At 39.1% G+C, this 22,821-nt stretch overlaps 1 protein-coding gene across 9 annotated transcripts in view; it reads left to right on the top strand.

Annotated features, from left to right (window-relative positions):
• BIRC6 (baculoviral IAP repeat containing 6) overlaps window positions 1–22,821 on the top strand; it is a 144,101-nt gene that overhangs the window by 19,198 nt on the left and 102,082 nt on the right. For 4 of the 9 annotated variants that reach the window (XM_081857626.1, XM_081857627.1, XM_081857629.1 and 1 more), the window contains exons 9-26: window positions 481–539; window positions 2,053–3,447; window positions 7,859–8,008; window positions 8,686–8,911; window positions 9,327–9,487; window positions 11,308–11,439; window positions 13,005–13,136; window positions 13,363–13,541; window positions 15,418–15,548; window positions 16,182–16,343; window positions 16,432–16,563; window positions 16,783–16,880; window positions 17,346–17,493; window positions 18,759–18,892; window positions 19,792–19,938; window positions 20,335–20,522; window positions 21,814–22,128; window positions 22,520–22,619. In XM_081857626.1, the coding sequence (XP_081713752.1) occupies window positions 481–539; window positions 2,053–3,447; window positions 7,859–8,008; window positions 8,686–8,911; window positions 9,327–9,487; window positions 11,308–11,439; window positions 13,005–13,136; window positions 13,363–13,541; window positions 15,418–15,548; window positions 16,182–16,343; window positions 16,432–16,563; window positions 16,783–16,880; window positions 17,346–17,493; window positions 18,759–18,892; window positions 19,792–19,938; window positions 20,335–20,522; window positions 21,814–22,128; window positions 22,520–22,619 (3,989 nt within the window). The remainder of the gene's footprint in view (window positions 1–480; window positions 540–2,052; window positions 3,448–7,858; window positions 8,009–8,685; window positions 8,912–9,326; window positions 9,488–11,307; window positions 11,440–13,004; window positions 13,137–13,362; window positions 13,542–15,417; window positions 15,549–16,181; window positions 16,344–16,431; window positions 16,564–16,782; window positions 16,881–17,345; window positions 17,494–18,758; window positions 18,893–19,791; window positions 19,939–20,334; window positions 20,523–21,813; window positions 22,129–22,519; window positions 22,620–22,821) is intronic. The other 5 variants (XM_081857628.1, XM_081857630.1, XM_081857631.1 and 2 more) reach the window with 4 other exon arrangements.

The following is a 22,821-nucleotide window of genomic DNA, read 5'->3' on the forward strand; positions in this document are numbered from 1 at the left end:
TTTCTACTGCAATCCCCCTCCAATCCAATATCAGTTTGGCCCTATATAGACAGAGGAACTGCTCTGAAACGAGTGGGAGGAAAGCAATCATCCCCTTCTTTCTGCATTCTGACTATTATCTCCTGTGATACTTCTTTTTCTCACCTACCCCACTGTCCAGATGTTTTCCTTTCCCATAACACGCTCCCTACCCCCACCCATACATTCTTACTCTCAAGGCTAAGTCTCCCAAAGAGCTCTGAGTGGAGTCTGCTTCTTTCTCGTAACTAAATCCTTCCCTGATTATTCTGTTCCCCTGGGAGTTTCTCTCCCATGTTCTTTATTTATGATTTATAGCCTTCTCTTTTACACAATTAATAAACATTAATTTTGAAAACGTTGTGAAAGTTTTTTTAAAGAAGTTTAGCGCTAAGTACAATGTTAATACATTAAATTGCTGCTTTGGCTTCACCATCTCTGTGATCTTTGTCTTGTCTTTAGTGATGATTTACTGGAGGATTCAGACAGTGAAGAGCATTCCAGATCAGAATCAGTGACTGGTAGGCATACAATATCTCTTTGGTACAGTGCGGAATGTAGGATCGCTAGCAGTGAGTGATTTAAGTATACTTAAGTCAGTAAACGGCTAGAATTTCATATACTGCTTTTCATAGTAAAATATTTTGATTTCTTCCAAACAACTTATTGAACATTCGTCTTAATTTGTTTGGACAAAGTTGCCAGGGAGATTATAAGACATCCATTATTTATTAAATATTCATTCTGATTTGTGGGGAGATATCCTGGTGTCATGTGAAGCAATTGTTATGCCTCATCTTCCTGTGTATTTTCCTTTCACCTACCTTTCTGCAAAAATAAAAATGAAGGAGGCTTATTGCATATGATTTCACATGCAAAATAGTGACAGTCTGGAAGAGCCATTTGAATTTACATTTAACAAGTTGTAAAATTTTGTGGATGAATTGGGCTCAGATGAAGGATGATCCTTTCAGCAGTGTAGAAGCAATCTCCAAAGCTGCTGAAAGGATCTTTCTCCCAGCCTGGGCTGGCTGCGGGCTAAGTTACATGTTTTTCTCTGACAAAATATGCAAAATATCCAACCTCCATCGCTGCAGATGGGGGAAGCAGAGGGCCATTGTAAACCTTGCTGTTTTATTTATGGTGGGAGAGGCAAACTGTCTTACCTTGCTCCCTTTACAAGTGAGACCCCTGAAATAGCCCCCACACATTTCGTTTTAGCAGTAAAGACAGTAATACTACCGATATTTGCATGCTTGTCCCATCTTAATGTATTGGAGGTGGGGGGAAATGCTAACCAGAGTTAAAAGCTTTAAGTCTTCTCCCTATATTTGCAAAGAGGGGTTGAATGTGCAAGCATGAGACTAGTGCTGGCTCATTTGGGTCAAAACAAACCACAGATTTGTTGTTACATCTGAACTGGGCCTATATTTGTTCTATAAAAATGTGTATCATACAGGCAAATTTCCAGGGAACTAGGCTTAGGTGCGACACCCTGTTGAGCAGGGGTCGGCAAGGCTTACCTTGCCTGGGCCGGTTCACTGCCACAGAGCCCCCTCTGTGGGCTGAATCATCTGCGCAGATGCGATTTCCGGTGTCTGCATCTGTGCAGACATGATTTCCAGCATCTGCACATGTGCAGACGCGATTTCCGATGCCAGGAAAACAAATCCCCCACCGTGCTGTGCCAGTTTAGCGAAGTGCACGGGGGCTTGCTAAGCGGGCAGCTCAGTTTGGGGGTAGCTTGTGGGCTGGTAAAACGACCCCTGTGGGCTGCTTGTGGCCCATGGGCCTTAGGTTGCCCACCCCTGCTGTTGAGTATACTGCTGAGAGCAACCCAGGGTTTGCTCCTGAGAAATCTGTGAAACAGCCTTAAAATATGCTATTTTGACTGATTTCCTTAGGATGCTATCTTGTCATTGATTGAAGATGCCAGATAATTGATTCTGCTAGGCTTTATGATAGGATTTTCATAATTTCTCATGTAGCTATACATTTTTATTTTTATCTAACACTGGTTTCTTTATCCCAAAGGCCATACATCACAAAAGGAAACCATGGAAGTGAGCCTTGATATAACAGCCCTCAGCATTCTTCAGCAGCCTGAGAAACTTCAGTGGGAAATAGTTGCAAATGCACTTGAAGATACAGTGAAAGACTTGGAAGAACTTGGGGCAAATCCTTGCCTAAGTAACTGTAAGAGTGAAAAGATGAAGGAAAAGCATCTGGAACACCACAACATTCCCTTTCCTTGTTTGTTAGCTGGAGGTTTATTAACATACAAATCACCTGCTACCTCTCCTGTTAGTAGTCATTCTCAGAGGTCACTGGAAGATTTAAGCAGGACTCAAGGTGGTAGTGTATCAGACCAGGGATCAACTGACAATGAATCCTGTACTAATTCAGAACTGAATTCTCCTCTGGTAAGGAGGACTTTACCTATATTGCTGCTTTACAGCATTAAGGAATCTGATGAAAAAGCAGGAAAAATCTTTTCACAGATGAACAATATCATGAGTAAAAGTTTACATGATGATGGTTTTACAGTTCCACAGATCATAGAGATGGAGCTGGATAGTCAGGAGCAATTGCTGTTGCAGGATCCTCCTGTGACATATATTCAGCAGTTTGCAGATGCAACAGCTAGCCTAACTTCTCCAGACTCTGACAAGTGGAGTTCTATGGTTCCTAAGCCTGGGACTTTGGTTCAGTGCCTACGGCTGCCAAAGTTTGCAGAGGAGGAGAACTTTTGTGTAGATTCAATCACTCCTTGTGCAGATGGAGTTCATTTGTTAATAGGACTGCGGGCATGCCCTGTTGAATCCCTGAGTGCAATAAATCAAGTAGAGGCCTTGAATAATTTAAATAAATTAAACTCGGCACTATGTAATAGAAGAAAAGGAGAGCTAGAATCCAGCCTTTCTGTAGTGAACGGTGCAAATATTGGTATGATCCAGAATGAGTCACCAGCAGATGTTCAGACGCCTTTAATAATTCAACCAGAGCAGCGGAATGCTAGTGGTGGTTACCTAGTACTTTACAAAATGAACTATGCCACTCGGATTGTGACTCTTGAAGAGGAACCCATAAAAATCCAACATATCAAAGACCCACAGGATACCATTACCTCATTGATTTTGCTCCCACCAGACATTTTGGATAATCGAGAAGATGACTGTGAGGAGCCCACAGAGGAAATACAAATAACTTCTAAGAATGGCAGCGAAAGAGAGAAAAGATCAGAAATTTCTACTCTTGGGCATCTGGTAATAACCACTCAGGGAGGATATGTAAAAATATTAGATCTTTCAAACTTTGAAATTCTGGCCAAAGTGGAGCCGCCTAAAAAGGAGGGTACCGAGGAACCAGATAAATTTGTTTCTGTAATATACTGCTCGGGTACAGATAGACTCTGTGCATGCACCAAAGGTAAGATCTTTATTCGGTTCTCTAATCAAATTTGTAAAGTCAAAATGCAGCACATAATGTGCTGGGGTACTATGTTCTTTATTTACATTTAAAAGGCTTCTAATTATCCATTAACTACGTCCATTATCTCAATGCTACGTTGTTAATCATTCTTTTAAAAGACTGAAGCCCAATTCCGACATCAGTTTCTACTAACCTTTGATTAGATCCCAAACTCTGGTTTAAGCTTCCACAATATATTGATAATTCATGCCTTAGAATTGCTTTCTTTCTCTTTCCCTCTGCTCAGAAGTCCAGTTCTCTAGATGCACTGGAGTCCAAAAGTGGAGCATGTATGCTTTGCCAATTTAGACATGCCCTACTATAGTTACGTTTCCTTTGCCATGACATCTCCATTAATCTGTAATCTTTTACTGTTGTAGATTTTTATGTCTTCTTCTTTGGTGATCACTTGTAGCCGAGTAAGATTGTCTTCCATAAACACGATTTTAACAATGAGTCCATAAGTGACTGTGGAGGCCAATTCTGGATCCACGCGTCCTTCCACAGTGGGGACACAATGGTAGACAACAATGTGCATTGTAGGCCAAAACACTGGGGGGGGGGTGTACCATGTTGACTACCCCGGCATGAAAAGTAGTTATTAGTTATTATTTGGATGAGTAAGTTCAATTTGAGGTCATGCAGAATTGAATTTATTGCTTTCTAAATGGTTAATGTACTGGGTTAGCAGTTTAGCAGGAAACATTTGGATAATGGTTTGGTTATTACTAGGGGGTTGTATACATAGTTGTGTGTGTAGCAGGGCTGACAGAAGGAGATTTCACCCCCCCCCCACAAACATTCATTGCAGGGGTGATTTCAGTTCCCCTCCCATGCGGTTGGGGGACCCAGATGAATGGATGGGCTGTGGCATGAGGGGAAGAAGGATCCACAGGAATTATTCCCAGAGAAAACTATTGATAGCGGGGGTTCTACTCATAGGCCACAGCCCACCCGTACAGCAAGGTACCTTGGCTCTTAATAGAGTATTTCTGAGGGGCTGTCATGGAGGGGAATGGCTATAAAATAAGTTTCTGCCAGCCTCTTTACATATGCCTAATGCTTGATCCAATCCATAAAAATTTTAATGGGGTTTTTCTGACATGTACCACGAAAATGGATACACAAGTATTTGACATACTGTGCAATATTAGTTTCCATATGTACTAGAAGGAAAAGCTGGTATTCTCCCTATAGTGAGCATGTCTTAAGCTGAGATATGATGAACAAGACCTCATGGTTTGCTGGTCCTTTCGTGCAAGCAGGGAAACATACTGGGAAGTCTTCAGTTAACAAGAAATTCCCATTTTGATTTGAAACCATAGATTCATATCCTAGCTTGTTCAGAAGTCATTAACTATGGTTTCCTGATTTGGACGTAATGAGAGACTATAATTACATGAAGACTTGTAAGCTTCTCTCCCCATTTGTGCCAAGGGAGAAGTGGCTGCATGGAAGTATACAAGGCTCAATTATATCTTAGCTTCTTAAGATGAGATATGGTTGTCCAAACATGATCTTTTTATCAAGCAAATCTTAGCTTCAAACGAAGTAAGTTAGTAGGACATAAAAGGAAATAATTTGCAAAATGAAATGGGGAAACCCTGACAAGAACCCACTAACGATTTCTTCTTAGTGTTTGCAAATAAAATGTTGAGGGTACAACAGAGATAAGATTGCATTGCATGGTCCTTTGAATTTGTAGGGTGTGTTTTTTAAATAAGCAGAATACTGTCAGTCTATAAAACTACATTTCTGCCAGTTGTATTATGTGTGCAACCCTAAGCTTAATCTAAGAGGCTCTTGCCCCTTTATAGTATTTCAAAGCTTATGTATATTTGCTAACCTGATTTTTCTGGTAAGCTGCAGAGCTGTGAAGCAGGAAATAGATGCTTGGTGATTTGTTCTCCATTTTTGGCTGAAATTCTGACTTGTAATAGAGACTTCACAATTCCCTGCCCCTCCCCAAAGTTCTTAAATTTCCACCCAATTGATTAATTGCTTTATTGTTTATTTTATAGTAACATTTTGAATGTATACAGAGATTGCTAATGCTTTTCTAATGTGCTTGCTTTTGGCAAATCAATCCCACTTGAAATATACCTTTCTTAATGGGGTGTGTGTTTGTGTTTGTGTGTGTAAATGCTGCAGAACAATGACGAATTTCTTTTAACTGATACCAGTTGCTTCCAGTTTAATAATCAGAATACTTGATTATGCCAGACTTTAGAGTCAAAGCAACTGTTGTGAGGTTGACAGTTTAGGGAGTTGGTACATCGCCAGCTTTGAAAGGATCCTGAGCAAGGGAAATAGTAAAATCCCTAGCGTTAGCCTTTAAAAAGGAAGAGTATTGTGTTCTAATGTGTTGTTCCCATTCCCCCTGCCTCACTGAGGACATCTGCCAAGGGTATTATAAGAGCAAAAATAGGAACTTCTTCATTAAAAATCATATGGGAAGGAACTGAATAGAAGTATTGATGCCACTTCATTAAACATTATAGATTTATGTACTATGCCATTCTAGTAACTTCATCTCAAGGAGGATACCACAGAGCAGAGAGAAGTAAACAAGTGAAGTTTCAATCCCTTTATTATGGGGAATGGCTTATCACCATAAACAAAGCTTTAACTGAGTTGTTCTGTCTAGCTGTGAAGGTTATTCTGATAAGTAGTTCATAATAGCACGTGTGAGGTAGGTGTTCAGTATGACAAAAGTTTCATTTTCATTTTTTCATCACCAGTATTTTAAGAACCCTGGTGTTTGTGTTCCCTTTATTGCTCAACAGCTGCTAGAAATACCTTGCTTGCTGTATTTTACCACAGATCTATTTAGTTAAGAACTCTGTGGCCAACCAGATGATTTGGGGCCAAGGTGGAGAACCAGGTATGCAACAAAGGAAGTATCTTTGCAGCTGTGACTTGAAGTTAAGCCACAGCTGAAAAGATCCATGCTGAAAGCAGGGCTTGCAGTGGGTACTAAATTTACATTCAGCACAGCTGCAAACCCTGGAAACTTCTTAGTGGGGCTGATGATCTCAGTGGGGCTTGCACTTGACACTGAATTTACATTTAGTCAGTGTTTGAAATTCCCATTGTTCTAGGTGCATTTTGTGACAGGGAATTTCATTAGTGTGAACAGTTTCTGAGCTCTGGGCGCAGTATTGCGCCTAAGATTTCAGATTAAAACTGCAGAGTGGAAGGAAAAGAGGACCTTTTTCTGCCTCCCCACTTCCAGCTACTCTCTGAAGACTGGAGATGAGCCCCTCTTAAGAATATCAGGGGGTGGGCAGGGGAACGACTGGACCATGTGAAAAATGAACATAATATTTTAGCTGCAGTTCATTCATTTTCAGCTTTGTATTCTTGTTATAAAAAAGTGCCTAGACATTCCGTTGTTGTGCCCATAACCTAGGTTTAAGGTGCCATTTAGCTCGTAGCTTTCATATTCATATCTCAGTTTCTAATACTAAATTTAGTGCTGACGGCCACCTTGCTTTATGACAGAGGAACAGTCAAGGATCCATTCAAAGCAACTTGACCTGCTTCACACTTGAAGTCATATAATGTCAGGTGTGGGGTAGGTGAGCATGACTGTGGTGAAGCAGCCTTGCAGGCCAAATTAAGATACCTAATGGGCTAAATTAGACCTGTGGGTCATACATTCCTGATCTCTGTCTTATGGAAGTGTAGCAGCAGGGCAAGTAATGGTATCTTTTCCCTGTTTGACTGCAGTTTCTGGTAAGTGGAAGTATATCTTCTCTGAACTTAGAGGTTCTATGCTTGAGAACCTTTTTTTCTCCTTTTTGTATTTGTCAATACTTGGAAATTCAGTCAAAGCAATTTGAAAAACCAGCAACTCAGAGATTCTGTTTAGCTACCGTGACTAATACTGGTTGAAAACTCCACCATCCATGAATTTACCTAATTCTTTAAAAGTCACTGAAGCTAATGGCTACCAGTACTTTTTTCATAACAGAGCGACTGGATCACTGTGTTGTTCTCGGTGACTGCTAAAAACTAGTCTGTTTCAAAAAGCATTTTGTTCTCTCTTTGCTGGTTTATCTTTGGTGTCTTCCTTTCAATGCTATTTTGGTTTTTGCTTTGGAAGCTGGACTTTCGTGTTAACATTTGTGATTTGTCAGTATTGGTGATTTTAATGGGAATTTGATTTTGTTTGTGTTGCGAATTTTAAGCTGCCTTGTATGTCTTCTAAAATTAGGCCAGGGGTGTCTAAAAATAAAATGTTAAGTGCAATATGCAGATACATTTAGAAAAGAATTTTAATGTTATTAGTGAGTTTGCGGTTGAGAACAGTGTTATGCTAAATAAATGTATCTTAACTTGTGTTTTAATTGACAACTGTTCTCAGGTGGAGAACTTCATTTCCTCCAGATTGGAGGGACTTGTGATGATGTTGATGAAGCTGATATACTTGTGGATGCATCTCTCTCTAAAGTGGCAGAGCAGTTAACAGAAGGCACAAAACCTTTATCTAATCCTTCCAGTCCAGGCATTACAGGTAAGCCATTTTGAGACGTTGTTGTTGTTGTTTACCAACAAGCAGTATATACATTTTATGAAATAAGTATTTAGTAAGGGGTTTTATTTGAAGCATGCTTTAATGGTGCATTTTGCAAATGTTAACCATCAAACTAAATTCACTTCTGCATTGTGTACACAAACACATTCTTGAAGTCTGTCTAAATTAAGCTATATTGTGTGATTATTTTGTAGAACTGTGCTATCAAGTCAGATTTTTTTTTAACAAGGGTGGTATCCATTGGTGATTCCATCAGTGGAATGAGGAGGGAGCCAATTTTTTGCATCTGCCTCTCCCTGAATAGCCCAAATCTGCTCTGGGGCATCCTCCAGTCTTCTGTTACAGATTTAGGAGGGCACAGGGCACTGAAGGGTTGAAAATTAACAACCTGAAAAAAACATTCTGGGTGTTATCTAATGATGACTCTCCTCTGATAAAAGAGAGGGAGGATAAAATATAATCCTAAATGCAAAGGTATCGGTATTCTTAAAAGCCATTAACAACATCCTATGATTTGATGAAATTGGTATCTTTCTGGTTTTATAGCTGTTCTAAAGAGTTAAAGTTAAAATGCTGTGTTTCTGATCCTTGTGTTAACTATTAACTGAATAGTCATTTCGTATTTTGAGTCTCCTGTACCTTTCTCATATAAACAGGAGTTGATCTTCTGGTGGACCAGCCATTTTCCCTTGAAACATTAACATCTTTAGTAGAGCTGACCCGCTTTGAGACTTTGACACCCCGATTTTCTGCCACTGTTCCTCCATGTTGGGTAGAGGTTCAGCAGGAACAGCAGCAAAGGCGGCACCCGCAACACTTGCACCAGCAGCATCACGGAGATGCAGCTCAGCATACTCGGACTTGGAAATTACAAACAGATAGGTAAAATAAGTGATGGTATAAACCATGCCTGTACCAAATGATTTTCTCATTGAACATTGGATCTCCCTGATGCAGAGGCCATATGTGATGAGGAAAGGATCCTAAGCATGAGGCAGGCTTCCAGTTAAATCACTCGGGAAACCCTTCATTTCAGATGTGGAATGTACCTTTAATTGTTGCTTTAGCTAGTCTCTTCAAATATGGTTCATATTGTAAATGTCAGTTATAAGTTGTAAGCTGCTTTGGGCACAATATTGTGGAAAAGCAGCATGCAGTTAAGCAGATGCTCTTATAAGCCCAAACATTCATTGCTTCTGTAGAGCAGTAATATGTACAAAAGCAAAATAGAGCTGTTTATTTTTCTCTTATTATGTGCACATTTAATTCCTGATTTTCCTCCCTTCTCCCTTTGTAGCAACAGCTGGGATGAACATGTTTTTGAATTGGTCTTGCCAAAAGCCTGTATGGTTGGACATGTGAACTTCAAATTTGTTTTGAATTCAAACATCACAAACATTCCACAGATTCAAGTGACTTTATTGAAAAACAAAGCTCCAGGCTTGGGGAAAGTCAGTGGTAAGCCAAGAGTGGATTAATTTATTAATACTTAGGGATTTAAAGGTAGCACTGCTAAATGATGATTCAACTGCCAAAGCACTTTTGAGTGGTATCCAATGAAGCAGTTTTGTTAATTCAAAGACTCTGGCTGTTCAGTGAAACATCCCCCCTCCTCTGTTTGTGCACTCAATGCACCCTTCCCAGATATTCTTTGGAGGGTTTGGGAAGCCCCCCCCAATAACAAATTTAGGGGGCCCACAGAGAAAGGAGTGGGAGGGAATTTTATATTTCACAGCCAGAAGTCCTTATGGTAACAGAACTACCCTTTGTTCCTCCTGTGCACATAAAGATGGTCTCAGGTGGTTTTAAGTTCCTGCTTGACTCAAGCTGTTGCTGAAGCCAGTTCTTGTTATCGTTGCTGATATATCAACTGCTTGAGTCAGGCATAAACTTAAAATGACCTATGGCCACCTTTACATGCAAGAGAAATTCCTTTCAGGTAAGACCGATGGTCCCTTCTCCTCTTAAAATCAGTCATTATGTTTAAAGAAAGGTTCGGTTGCTGATCGTCATACATTAATTCCATTGATGGAACAAAACTTAATGGTAAACAACCTTAGTGGGCAGCAGTATCCACCACACTGGCAATAGAGTATACATCTCTTTTACCCTGTCAGGGGAGTGGGGAAAATGATGATACAGTATTGTGTGCTGCTCTGAATATATTTCCCTTATTTGATGTAAGTTGGGTGTTTTTTTTTAAAAAAGCTTCTGGCTTTTTACCTTAATGCCATGATGCAAAAGGTTACAGTAGTGTGGTTATTTATCTCTTGTCAGGTTAAGCCTTCAAAATAATTCCTCCCTGCAAGCCAGACATCCCTTATATTACCGTAAAGGCAACAGAGATAAATTTGTTAGTACCATTTTTTTTACTGCTGGAAGTCACTTACACACTTATGTATCTTTCTTTTTTTTAATAAATATTTATTAAAGTTTTTAAATATCAATGCACAAATAATAAACAGTCTTACTTCTGTCACAAACATAATTTCATCACTTCTTTGGACTCCCTCACGTCTCCCGCTCCCATTTACATCGTTAAAAGTTTTTTCCAGACAAATTATCAACTTGTTTACAATCTCATGTCCACTCATTCAAATATAATCTAGCACTTCTTCCAAAAAATTTTATATTTTCTTTAGTCTCACTTATCATCAAATTTAAATCTAATTTAGTGGTGGCCAATTTTTTATAATCTAGCATCCTTCTTAACATTCAACCAAATTACAATGTTTTTGTAGATACATCTTGAATTTCTTCCAGTCTTCCTCCATCTTCTCTTCTCCCAGATCACAGATTCTGTACACACTTATGTATCTCCTGGGTAACCTTTGAAGAATACTAAAGAGAGAAATGGCTACACATACGTTAATTGTTAAGAGTCTAAGTTGGTATAGTCTCACTTAGAAGTATCTGCGAGTGAATGGACAATAACTGAAGGCAGCAGTAGTGGGGAACGTTGCCTGAGTATATATTAGAACCTAAATTTTAGTGGTAGTGCTGAAAGGATTTAACACTTTTTCTCCTATCAGTGCAGAGAGCAGCTATCTAAAGGTTTAATATTAGTTTTGAAACAGTTGATTCTGCCTAGGAATTAGAAGGCCTCTAACAATGAATATATTTCAAGATACAGTTGCCTCTTGGTATAGTTGTTATGAAGTTGGTGTTAAATTGTATTCCAAAAGAAATTCCAAGTAGAATCAATAAACAGGAATGTTAAGGCTTTAAGCAAAACTATAGTTGTGAGTCCTGTTTTTAAAATGTCTTTGATTCTTCAGAAGCAGCTGTAGATAGACAGATAGCTTTCCCTCTGTCACCAGCTCATAATATTGAAATTGAAAGGAATGGAAAACAAGGACTGGATGATTTGAATGAAGAAATGCAGAATATGGATGTGGAGGAGACACAATGTAAGTTACATACAGTGCCCATTTTAAATGTATTTGCCATGTACAGGTTGGGTGAATGTATTCTGTAAGTTTTAGAGTCAATTCTCATTAATTGGAACTTGTAAAATGCTGACACTACTCTCTTTACATTTGTTGGCTTTTTGTCTCCCTTTGTTGATGTATCAGAGTAACCCATTTGTTAGACAAATACTATTAATAACCAGAAGGGAACAGCACAGGAAAAGAGCAGAAAACATCATAATCCTTACAGATAATCAAAAGTATCCCTAAAAAGAAACATAATATCTAAAACACAACACATCTAAAAATAATGACAGCATTAAGGAAAAACAATGTCGAGAGACTAAAGTAATACAAATGTAAAAGCAGATAGCAAAAATAGTGCATTAAAAGACCAACAGTAGAAAAGTAGTAACTAACTAACTAACTAACTAACTAAATAAATAAATAAATAAATAAATAAATCTCCAAGGCCTGTTACAGTTCCTGTGAAAAGCTTTGGATGTATAATTACATCCTTCCCTACAGACCCTAGAGACAAGGCCCCTTCCCTGTGGAGAGCTGACCTATACACATGGATATCTGGGCAAGGACTACATGGAGCAAGTCAACATAAGGGGAATAGTGCTGATAGATGTGGCTCAACTCATTGTTCTTGTGTTGATGTACATGGGAACCAAAAACACCTGTATAAGTGTGTTGAAAGCAAGTAGATGGGGGAGGTTTCTAAAATATCTCAGGTTTCAAAGTCCAGGGTACAGAGAAATATATAAGAAAATATAAAGAATTTTAGTTTTCAATTGTCGATCAGATGTTCTGAAATTCAGCTGATGTCAGTCCCTTCCTCATTTCAACTTCCTATTTTGTACACTTTTTATTCCATTGAATATAATCTGTTTTTAACTGATTTTAATATTGTATTTTTAAGTTGCTGTAACCCACGCTAGGAACTCATGGCGAAGGGTAGATAAGAAATACAATGATGACGATGATGACAATATTAATAATTGATATACACCTGGGATTTTGAGACTGTAATGCACTACAGGAAAACACAGTGGCTTGGTTCAGTGACTATGGTTTTCTATTATGAGAGCATGCTGCAGCAAAGCTTAGGCTTATGCATTTCACCACCCTCTCTCTTCCATGCACAAGGGGGGGGGGGAGAGATTGAAAGCTGAATATGTAATATATACTGCCAGCCCCATTATATCTGAATCAAAAACTATAGTTTATTGTAAACTGTGGTTTGTTAATAAATCAGAATATTGAACCCTGATTTTATTCTTATTTGTTTTAATTAACTACAGGTAGAATGCATAACAGTACTATGAGTTCTGATGTAATGGGAAGCTATTGCTACTGCAAACAGTTTAAAGTTCTATGTTTCTTCTTGTGCATGAGTCCAAGGCTTACACCAGTTCATTCTGTAATTGGAAATCATAGTTCCTCATTATGTCTGAACCAGGTTATTATTTAGCTAATAATTGTCATTAACCTTTTTGAACAAGTTGTGTATTCTTTTGAACAGATGACTTATTTTTGAACTTTCCCCCCCCCCAAAGGCCCCCGACTATGTCCCTTTTTAGAGGATCATAAAGAAGATATTTTGTGTGGTCCTGTATGGTTGGCTACTGGTCTTGATCTATCAGGGCATGCTGGAATGTTGACACTAACAAGTCCAAAGCTTGTTAAAGGTAATTTTTTTGCTAAAATATTTTGGAATGAAACTGAAAAATGTGAGTTTTCTGGAAATTAACAGATAATCCCCAGTTACCCTTAGAATCGAAGACTAATTGTCTCTTCATTTCTGGGAAAAACCTTTAACAAAGTGTTAATCAGTACCTGCTAGGAAAATATACGTGTCAAATAAGTCTTAAAGAGTTTGTTGATTATGCTTATAGTCTATTTGTCTTATTCTAGGTATGGCAGGTGGAAAATACCGTTCTTTTTTAATTCATGTGAAAGCAGTGAATGACAGAGGAACAGAAGAGATCTGCAATGGTGGAATCTGGCCTGTTGTAAGGATACCATCTCTAAAACCTCAGAATAGCAAGGGTCATTCACTTGCCTCACTTCTGGCAAAAGTTGCAGCAGGCAAGGTATTTAAATAACATATAGAGAAAGCATGGTCAAAAAACTGCTGCTGCTGCTGCTCAACCAGCCAGTTGCTGAAAGCCCATCTGTTAGAACTGAAGCATCAACTGTGTAATTTATATTTAAGCTAACATAGAGGTGGTAAGAGTAAAATGTGGAACCTTTAGAATTCTGTAGGTGGGTAGAATCCACATATGGAATTCAGAAAATGTGTGTTGTTTTGTTCAATATTCCCCTGGATGGGGGAGTAAGGTGCCGTTGTGGTCTAAGCTATTGAGCCTCTTGAGCTTGCTGATTGGAAGGTCAGCTGTTCAAATCTGCCCAATGGAATGAGCTCCCGTTGCTCTGTCCCAGCTTCTGCCAGCCTAGCAGTTTGAAAGAACGCCAGTGCAAGTAGATAAATGGGTACCGCTGCAGCGGTAAGGTAAACTGCATTTCCGTGCGCTCTGGTTTCCCTCACGGTGTTCCGTTGCGCCAGAAGTGGTTTAGTCATGCTGGCCACATGACCTGGAAAGCTGTCTGTGGACAAACACTGGTTCCCTTGGCCTGAAGCGAGATGAGCGCCACACCCCATAGTCACCTTTGACTGGACTTTACCATCGAGGGATCCTTTACCTTACCACCCACCCACCACCCACTTCACATACTGTTATTTATCTGCAAACAAAAAAGAATCAACAGTATTTGCAGATTTGATACTATTGGCTATGATTGTAGTTGATGTAGCCAAACTTAACAATTCATGTAATAATAATAATAATAATAATAATATAATTATAATTTATTTTTACCCCGCCCATCTGGCTGGATCTCCCCATGTGCTTGGAGAGAAACGTGGGTTGTTTTGAAGGAAGTTTATGGAACCCTCACGCTGACCCGCCAATTCATTCCTGCCTTCGCTTGAATCAGACATTAGAGAGTGCCTAATTCCTTTGCAGGCAAGGTTCAAGAGGAGAGATGCTAGTGGTAGGAGGGATGTGACAGCTACCTCTGCACAGTAGGCTCCATTCTAACCAGAGATCTGTCATGCTCTCTTCAATCCATACTAAAAATATTGTATCCCAAAATATCCACAACGAGAATTAATGTTCTGGGGCAGGCAGGAGGCTGGAGGACGTGTGGGAAAGCGGCTGCACATCAGCTGTTAGGTGGGGAGGCTGAGCAATGTAAATAAAGCCCTGCTGCACCTCCCGTCTCTTCGGGCTTCCTCTGACGTCACTGACATCTTTTTTGGGTTCCTGGGAGGGTCTCCTCGCAAGCTACAAGTACTCTGCAACTCTCCCCTGCCATTTCTGGGTTTGAATTTCCTGGTGCTACACATATACACGGTTGCATGAGAGTCAGTCACGCGTAAGTGGCAGTGCACCTGTACACACAAACGCCTTTCTATCTTTCATCCATGCAAGAGGCATTATCACAATTGAAGCAGAAGTTCTAGCCAGACAAATGCATTCAAGCAGGGCCATTGAGGAATGTGGTGATGGTGGGGGCATGGGTGGTAAGAATCCCAAGGACCCCAAGCCTGAGGTTCCTTATCTGTGGTGTATGATGACTTCAGTAAATATTATTTTATATTTTTTAAAACCTCTCCCTCGGTATAGCTGTTAAAAGGAAGCTGCAAACTAAATAAATAGACACAGATCTGAACTTACTTGATTTCTGGCTTTAGAACTTTATACTTCCATTCTGTCAAGAAAATAATTGCATTGTTTTTAAAAATGGCCATTTTAATGTTTGTAAAGCATGTGATTTTGGTTTTAATAACTGCCATTGTTTTTATATGAACTTCCCAATTAGGAGTAGGGGAAAAATGATTGTGAGCATGTGGAATATTACTTTTGAAATGTCTGTGGTTCTTTTATATATTTTTAAAAATTATAGGACAAGTCCTCTAATAAAACAGAAGTCAGCAGTTCATCACGGAAATCTGACAATCTCCGTGGGTGCGACTTGCTTCAAGAAGTTTCTGTAACAATTAGAAGATTTAAAAAAACATCTGTTTCAAAGGAAAGGTGAGTTTGATATTTAGGGATTCAACCTTTTTATACAGTGATATGTGTTAAAAATTCTTTTTCAAAAGAATTCTGTTAATTTTTCTCATTTTTATGCTGATTCAAATAAGAATTCACAAAACTGTAAGTCCAAACTCCATTCTGTAAAAGCAGAGAAGCTTTTCAGTCATATGTTGTATTGTTTCAGTGCAAGTGTGCATTGGAATGGCTTGTTAGAAAAATAAAATGTTTCAGAAAATGGGCCTTTGCCACTTCTGTCACTGTTAGTTCACAGACCTGGGTTCTTGCTCCTCTCCCTGCCATATGGACTATACATAGCCACCAGGACATCTGGCCATAGCTGCCTTATGCTTATGTAGTCAGGGCAACTCTACAGTAGCTCTTAGAGTAACTTTGTTGTTGTTTTTTGCCTAAAGCAGTTGTGCTTTGTAAATTCAAGAGGTAAACTTCTAGGCTTCTGTAAGGGGAGCTAAAGAGAAGGAAACGAAAACAAAATAAAACCCTGTATGTTTTCGTTTCCTTAGGCTTAGAGAATGGACCTGAGCATTGTAATCATAAAATAATGACGTTTAATGTCAGCAACTTTCACTTCAGTGGTTTACATCTGTGGCTTGTCTTTTTCTCCCTCCACAGAGTTCAGCGGTGTGCTATGTTGCAGTTTTCAGAATTCCATGAAAGACTTCTGAACACCCTCTGCAAAAAGGCGGAAGATGGAGTTGTGACGGAGCATGCTCAAAGTCTTGTGTTAGATATCTTATGTTGGCTGGCAGGAGTTCAGTCTAATGGACCGGGCAGGTAGAAGAATTTCACTTTTGTCTTAGGAAACATTTTAAATTGTAAGTGTTTTGGTTTAAAGTTTGTTTTGCTTTGTTGTTTTTTTCAGTTCAAAAGAAGCAAATGAGAGCTTACTGTCTAAAGCAAGGATGTGTCTCTTTGATATAGTGCGTGTGTGCTTCTTTGAAGCAGGTCGAAGCATAGCACACAAATGTGCACGTTTTCTAGCTCTTTGCATAAGGTTGGTAATAGGACTTTTGTTTGCATACTTTCTCTATATTAATGATTCTAATTATGCCCCTTAATAGAACTGAAAAGTAGAATTTTCTTTGGTTCTCTACAGAGCCTCCCCTCCCCTGAGAAACACATTTATGCAATAACATCCATAGAATATTTGCCAGCAAGCAGTATGTGCTCTGTATTAAAGCAAAATAATAAAATGAAATTTATATTTTTGTAGCAATGGGAAATTTGAGCCAAGTCAACAAGGATTTGGCTCGATCCTTCTGAAGGCTTTGCTTGGCAATATATCTTATTTACCTGCAGCTGCAACTGGAGGTGAGCTTCATTTATTATTTTTGTGCATGCATACTTTGTCATTTTTTTGGATTAAGTTTTTGCCTGGTGGGCTTAGTTTCTGGATCTAATTCCATGTTTTATTCCCCCTCTTTAATAAGCTGCCAGTTCATGCAGGCAATAACATCAACTTTAGCACTGTGTTCCAGGCTTCTTGTCCGTATGCAGCATCTGTATGCTAATTTAGGCTCCAATTATGAAGTAGTTAAAACCTAACTATACACTCATGATTTGTTATGACCTCATGGAATGCTCTCTGAAGACAAACATCAAATATTTGCAAGCTAAAGAAAACCTTATATAACAGAGAATATTTTATTTGCTAACCTAATCATTGGTCATTTTTCCATAAACATATGTTTAAACGCAGTTTTGGTTGTGAAGATGGAGAAGATGATGGTGATGATTAGTTACTAAACTTGATTGTTGGTGGGTTTCTCCCTCTAGGATCTGTATATTGGTATTTTGTATTGTTGAACTATGTAAAGGATGAAGATTTAGCTGGCTGCAGTACAGCTTGTGCATCCCTGCTAACTGCAGTGTCCAGACAGTTACAGGACCGGTTAACACCCATGGAAGCGTTACTGCAGACAAGGTAGCTGAAAGTATCTGTATACCAAGCACGTTTTGAAAAAATGAACATGTTAATAGCTCTTGTTTTATTTTTCATTGCTCTATTTTCAGTGTGTGTGTAAATGTGCTTGTCCTTGTGCTATTTTTGTTCTCCCTACTTCAGTAACAGGAGTGTGGATTTTCCCTTTGTCAGGATCAGGGCTATATTCTACAATTCTATGATTCTATGAACAAGCCTTTTCACTAATCCATAGCACAAAAATATCAACAAAAGGCATTAGTATATATGTTAAATTGATCACAGTAGCAGCTTTTAAAGTAAGGGTGACATCTTAGCATTGTATTAGCCCTCCTGCCACATCCCTCCCAATCTTCTGAGAGCCAGTGCGGTGTAGTGGTTAAGAGCAGTAGACTTGTAATCTGGGGAACTGGGTTCGCGTCTCCACTCCTCCACATGCAGCTGCTGGGTGACCTGGGGCTAGTCACACTTCTTTGAAGTCTCTCAGCCCCACTCACCTCACAGAGTGTTTGTTGTGGGGGTGGAAGGGAAAGCAGAATGTTAGCCACTTTGAGACTCCTTCGGGTAGTGATAAAGTGGGAAATCAAATCCAAACTCTTCTTTTTCTTTGGAGATTTTGGGTGGTATGTAGGAAACAACAGAGCGAGGAGAGGAAGGCAATTAATAGCATACATTCTTCTGCTAACTTGCCTTAAGTTGTGTTTTCTAGGCATCTTCATCAGTAGCATTTGCAGTTTGGTTCAAAGAGTAGGTGGAATGGGGCAGAGAGAGCAATGGAACCAGGAAACAGAATCAGATATTTTCTAAATTTATCAGCACATGGTTTCAGTTGGGAACAAGTCTAAGGGGTTAATACAGTAGGGTCTAATATGTAATAATCTCTTTGGGGTGTTTCATGAGAAGCAATTCAGAAATGAAATAAAAAAATGTTAATAACAGCAGCAACATAATCAAGAGAGGTGTTGCCTCCTCTTGGGCAAAATTAACAGGAATCTGCTGACAGATTGAAGGAGCAGCGGCATTGTATTATGGAAGCTCTATTTCAAAGCAATAAACATGCCTCATAATTTTTGTTTGCACCACTATGGTTCTGTGAAACATTTTAACTGATGCAATGAACCAATTAGTCCCTTATTTCCTGAAACAACAACTCAACTGTGATCCAGTTTGGAAGTTCTATGAACTTTAAGTTTGTCAGTTGTATCCCATAAATCAAATATGCACTTTTTCACATCAGTTAAGAGGCCGAATTGTCTTTCTCTTTCCAGATATGGATTGTATAGTTCGCCTTTTGATCCGGTGCTCTTCGATTTGGAAATGAGTGGCTCTTCTTGTAAGAATATCTATAACAGCAGCATTGGTGTACAGTCAGATGAGATTGACTTATCTGATGTTCTCTCAGGTACGCACATAGATCAGATGGTACTATCTGCTTCTAATATAGCTGGGAGATCTTCAAAATCAATGTTGTACTCTTTTGCAATAACTTCTTTACATTTACATAACCTTCCTTGTAACTGAACAGAAGGAGGGGAAGGCATCGGCATGAAAATAAAAATGAGTGCAAAGTGGGGCTGCAAAAGAGAAGAGAAGTTGCGAAGCCGAAAATAGTTTAGTAGTTGAATGGGGTTAATATGGGGCAAATAGCAGTGGGTTAGCAAGTGCAGCCCCTAGTGTTCTCATATTTGTGCCAAATGGCCAGTTTTACTTAATAATTCAAATGTATAACCTCTGGTGGTTGACTATTTTTCAAAGAATGTTCCTTCAAGATATCTAAATAGGTAGATCAAATTCTTGCTTTTATCACGTTGGTTTTTAATGGCTTGGATACAAAGATGGCCTTGCATGAGCAGAAGGTACTCCAGCTCATATAAGGATGTTTTTTGTTGGTTGCCGATTTTCATTCAATTTCTCCCTTCCTGCTTGGGACTTCTGTGCCATGTCCTGCAGCATTCTGAAGGGCCCCTCTGCTCTCAGGAGCAATTTTGCACAAGGAAAGGAAGTCCAGAAAAGCCTGATTTTTTGAGTGCAAGTCCACACATGGTCGTTAGGGTCTTATCCAAGTTTGTAGAATTTTACTTTGCATGCTTGAAGGGGGAAACATCTGGAATCTCGTTAACTTGAGCCTAGTATACTGGATGTCGGCATCAGACAGGATATGGGGCAACACATTGAATGCTACAACACTGAATAACTTTCCATGTGCATTTGTTGGGGTGTCCATAGCCCATATTGATTACTACGGTCTTATTTCTAGTAATTTCGAAAGTAAATTAAACAATAATTGCTTTTTTAATTCAGGAAACGGAAAGATCAGTAGCTGTGCAGCAGCTGAAGGTAGTTTTACTTCCCTCACTGGTCTCCTGGAAGTTGAACCTCTGCACTTTACTTGCGTCTCGACTAGTGATGGAACAAGAATAGAAAGGGACGATGCAAGTACGTTTACTGGTATATACATTTTATTACTACTTTCTTAACCAGCCACACTAGACCGATAAAAAGATCCCTAGAATGCAGTGGTTAACTTGAGCCCTCACTTCAGTTTTTAAAACCAGACCAAAGTGTATGTGATGAGAAAAATGTGTGTATTTGGGTATATCAGTATTTTAATTTCTCTGCTTGCTTTTGCAAACTTAATTTTGAAAAAAAGCTGCATAAAATGGTAAATCTTGTGATGAAAAGTAAATGTTCTCTGGCGACTGGCTTTTTTTTTTTTCCTTTCTTTTTTTCTTTCGAGCTTGCTTTCATTTTTAGTATTTATACTACGGGAATGCATATTTAGAAGAATGCTTGGTGTGCTGCTTTTCTACATACATGTTTTTTTGTTTCTTTGTTTCATGCCAGTGAGTACCTTCGGGGTTACCCCAGCAGTTGGTGGCCTCTCATCTGGGACAGTTGGGGAAGCCTCGACAGCACTGAGTTCAGCGGCCCAGGTAGCTTTGCAGTCTCTCTCTCATGCAATGGCCTCAGCCGAGCAACAGCTCCAAGTGCTTCAAGAGAAACAGCAGCAGCTTTTGAAGCTTCAGCAACAGGTTGGAGGCCATCTCTTTCATGATGTCTCTAAACTTCAAAAGCTGAGAGAGTAGTTACCATAGTTACAAAAAAGTCTCTCTCTTAAAAAAAAAAAATCAAAAATTTTCAGCAAGAGTACATCTCCAGAGGATAGCTTAGACGCCACTTCAAATCAGTACAAAAATACAAAGTGCACATGAGTTGTTCTTGAATCCCTAAACAAAAAGGTATTCCACACATATAGGAATTTTGCATCTTAAGTTAACATTAATTTACACATAGGTATTTCCAGATTTTTCTTTCTAATCTGAGATAAAGGTGGAAAATACAGTTAGATTTCTTTCAGTACGAAACACACAGGCCTCTGATTAGTAAGAGCTATGCAACATGAATCTTACAGAATTAACAAAGAGGAAAGATGTGGAAAGATGTACTGCTCCTACAAATGTCTGCTTTAGCTAAAATCCAGTTGGGCCATATTACTTTGTACTGTTTAAGCGTGTAATCCTATTGATGGTCAAATTTTACAGTTTGAACTTCTTAGAGCTGTACACAGCCCAATTAAACAAAAGTATATTAAGACTGAGCACCATTTTAAGTGCATTTTTGTGATAAGTTTATTGATTTCAGTAGAATTTACTTCCAAGTGTGCAAGCTGGGGCAGTGTACTCTTAAAATGTTTTCACACACACATCTGTCTGAGAATCTCGTATATATGATGTGTTTTCAGGTGTGTGCCTCCCTCAAGGTTCTCTGATGTGTCACGGAGTCTAGCATATTAGTACATACATATATGAATGTTAGGTTGTATTCACAGTGGGGAAGTATCCACTTGGTGTCTCACAGTACATATTGGATTCCTTGATATATGAATGTATGAGCCACCTTGTAATCATTCTGACTCCATTTGGATTTAAGCCTTGAATCCTAAGCAAAATTCCAATTAATACATTTGGACTAAATGCATATCGCTGAATTGGGCCATCACTTCTGAAGTGGACTGCTTCAGTTGATATGGTTGGTACATGAGTCTGTCTCTCTAACCCACATGCTGAATTGAATTTAGGTGAATTTTTAAATGTTAGTTCTTATAAATCCCGTTTTTCCTCCTTGCATTGTTTATCACCTTTTTGTGCTACTTTGCATCTTTTTTGGTAGTAACCTTTGGTATGAGTTTAAACAAAAGCTGAGGCTATTTGCTTTTTTGTTTGTTCTGTTCATGCTGCTTGTTGCTAATGCTTTTATTGCTAGTGTCTTCCTAGAGGCAGCACTGGCCCTATTGTACATATGCTGCTTTTATTTTCCCTGCAGAAAGCAAAGCTGGAAGCAAAACTACATCAGACAACAGCAGCAGCTGCTGCAGCAGCATCAGCAGTTGGTCCTGTTCACAACTCTGTGCCTTCCAACTCAGTAGCAGCCCCAGGGTTCTTCATTCACCCGTCGGATGTCATCCCGCCCACTCCTAAAACAACCCCCCTGTTCATGACTCCGCCTCTAACACCACCTAATGAGGCAGTTTCTGCTGTTATCAATGCAGAGCTTGCACAGCTTTTTCCGGGCTCAGTCATTGATCCTCCACCAGTTAACCTTTCTGCACACAACAAAAATGCAAACAAGTCCAGAACGGTAACTAAACAGAAGAGCTTTCATGAAATTCCAGTCTAACTAATGTTAATGATAGGAACTACTTTGAATGATTGCTAGTTTGCCTATTTTTCAAGGTGTAGTCAGTATGTTTTGAGAGCTAGTACTGTTAAAGGTCCTTTATATAATATCCCCACATCTATTAAGCTAAAATTCTTCATAATGAAGCTTCAGTGTAAATAGATAACTCGTTAATGCTTTGAATCTTTTCCATTGGTGTGCTAATAAACTAATCCATATGCAGTGTTAACTGTTGAGGTTTTCAAGTTTGAGTTTCCAAAAGCTTGCCTCCCTTTACTTTTGCATGAGCTTTAAGGTAATGACTAATAGAAAATGCATTGATTGATATATTGGTTAATTTCCCCTCTTTCAGAATCCACTTGGGACTGGCCTTGCTCTTGCAATATCACATGCTTCACATTTTCTTCAGCCTCCACCTCATCAGTCCATCATTATAGAGCGAATGCATTCAGGTAAATGCTGTTATCTTCCTTTAATGCAAAAATGTTCAAAGTTCATATTTTATAGGCTATTGGGAATTAATAGCCTAGAGCTACTTTGGGCATAGCCATGATTTAGAACTGTCTAATTTTGAACTCTTCTGTTTAAAAGCAGATTGCTTTGTCATATGAAATTAAGAGTGTTCAAGCCTGCAGCTTGTTCATAATTCACCTA

Source organism: Podarcis erhardii, assembly GCF_964252035.2.
Source record: "Podarcis erhardii genome assembly, chromosome: 3".
Lineage (NCBI taxonomy): Eukaryota > Metazoa > Chordata > Lepidosauria > Squamata > Lacertidae > Podarcis > Podarcis erhardii.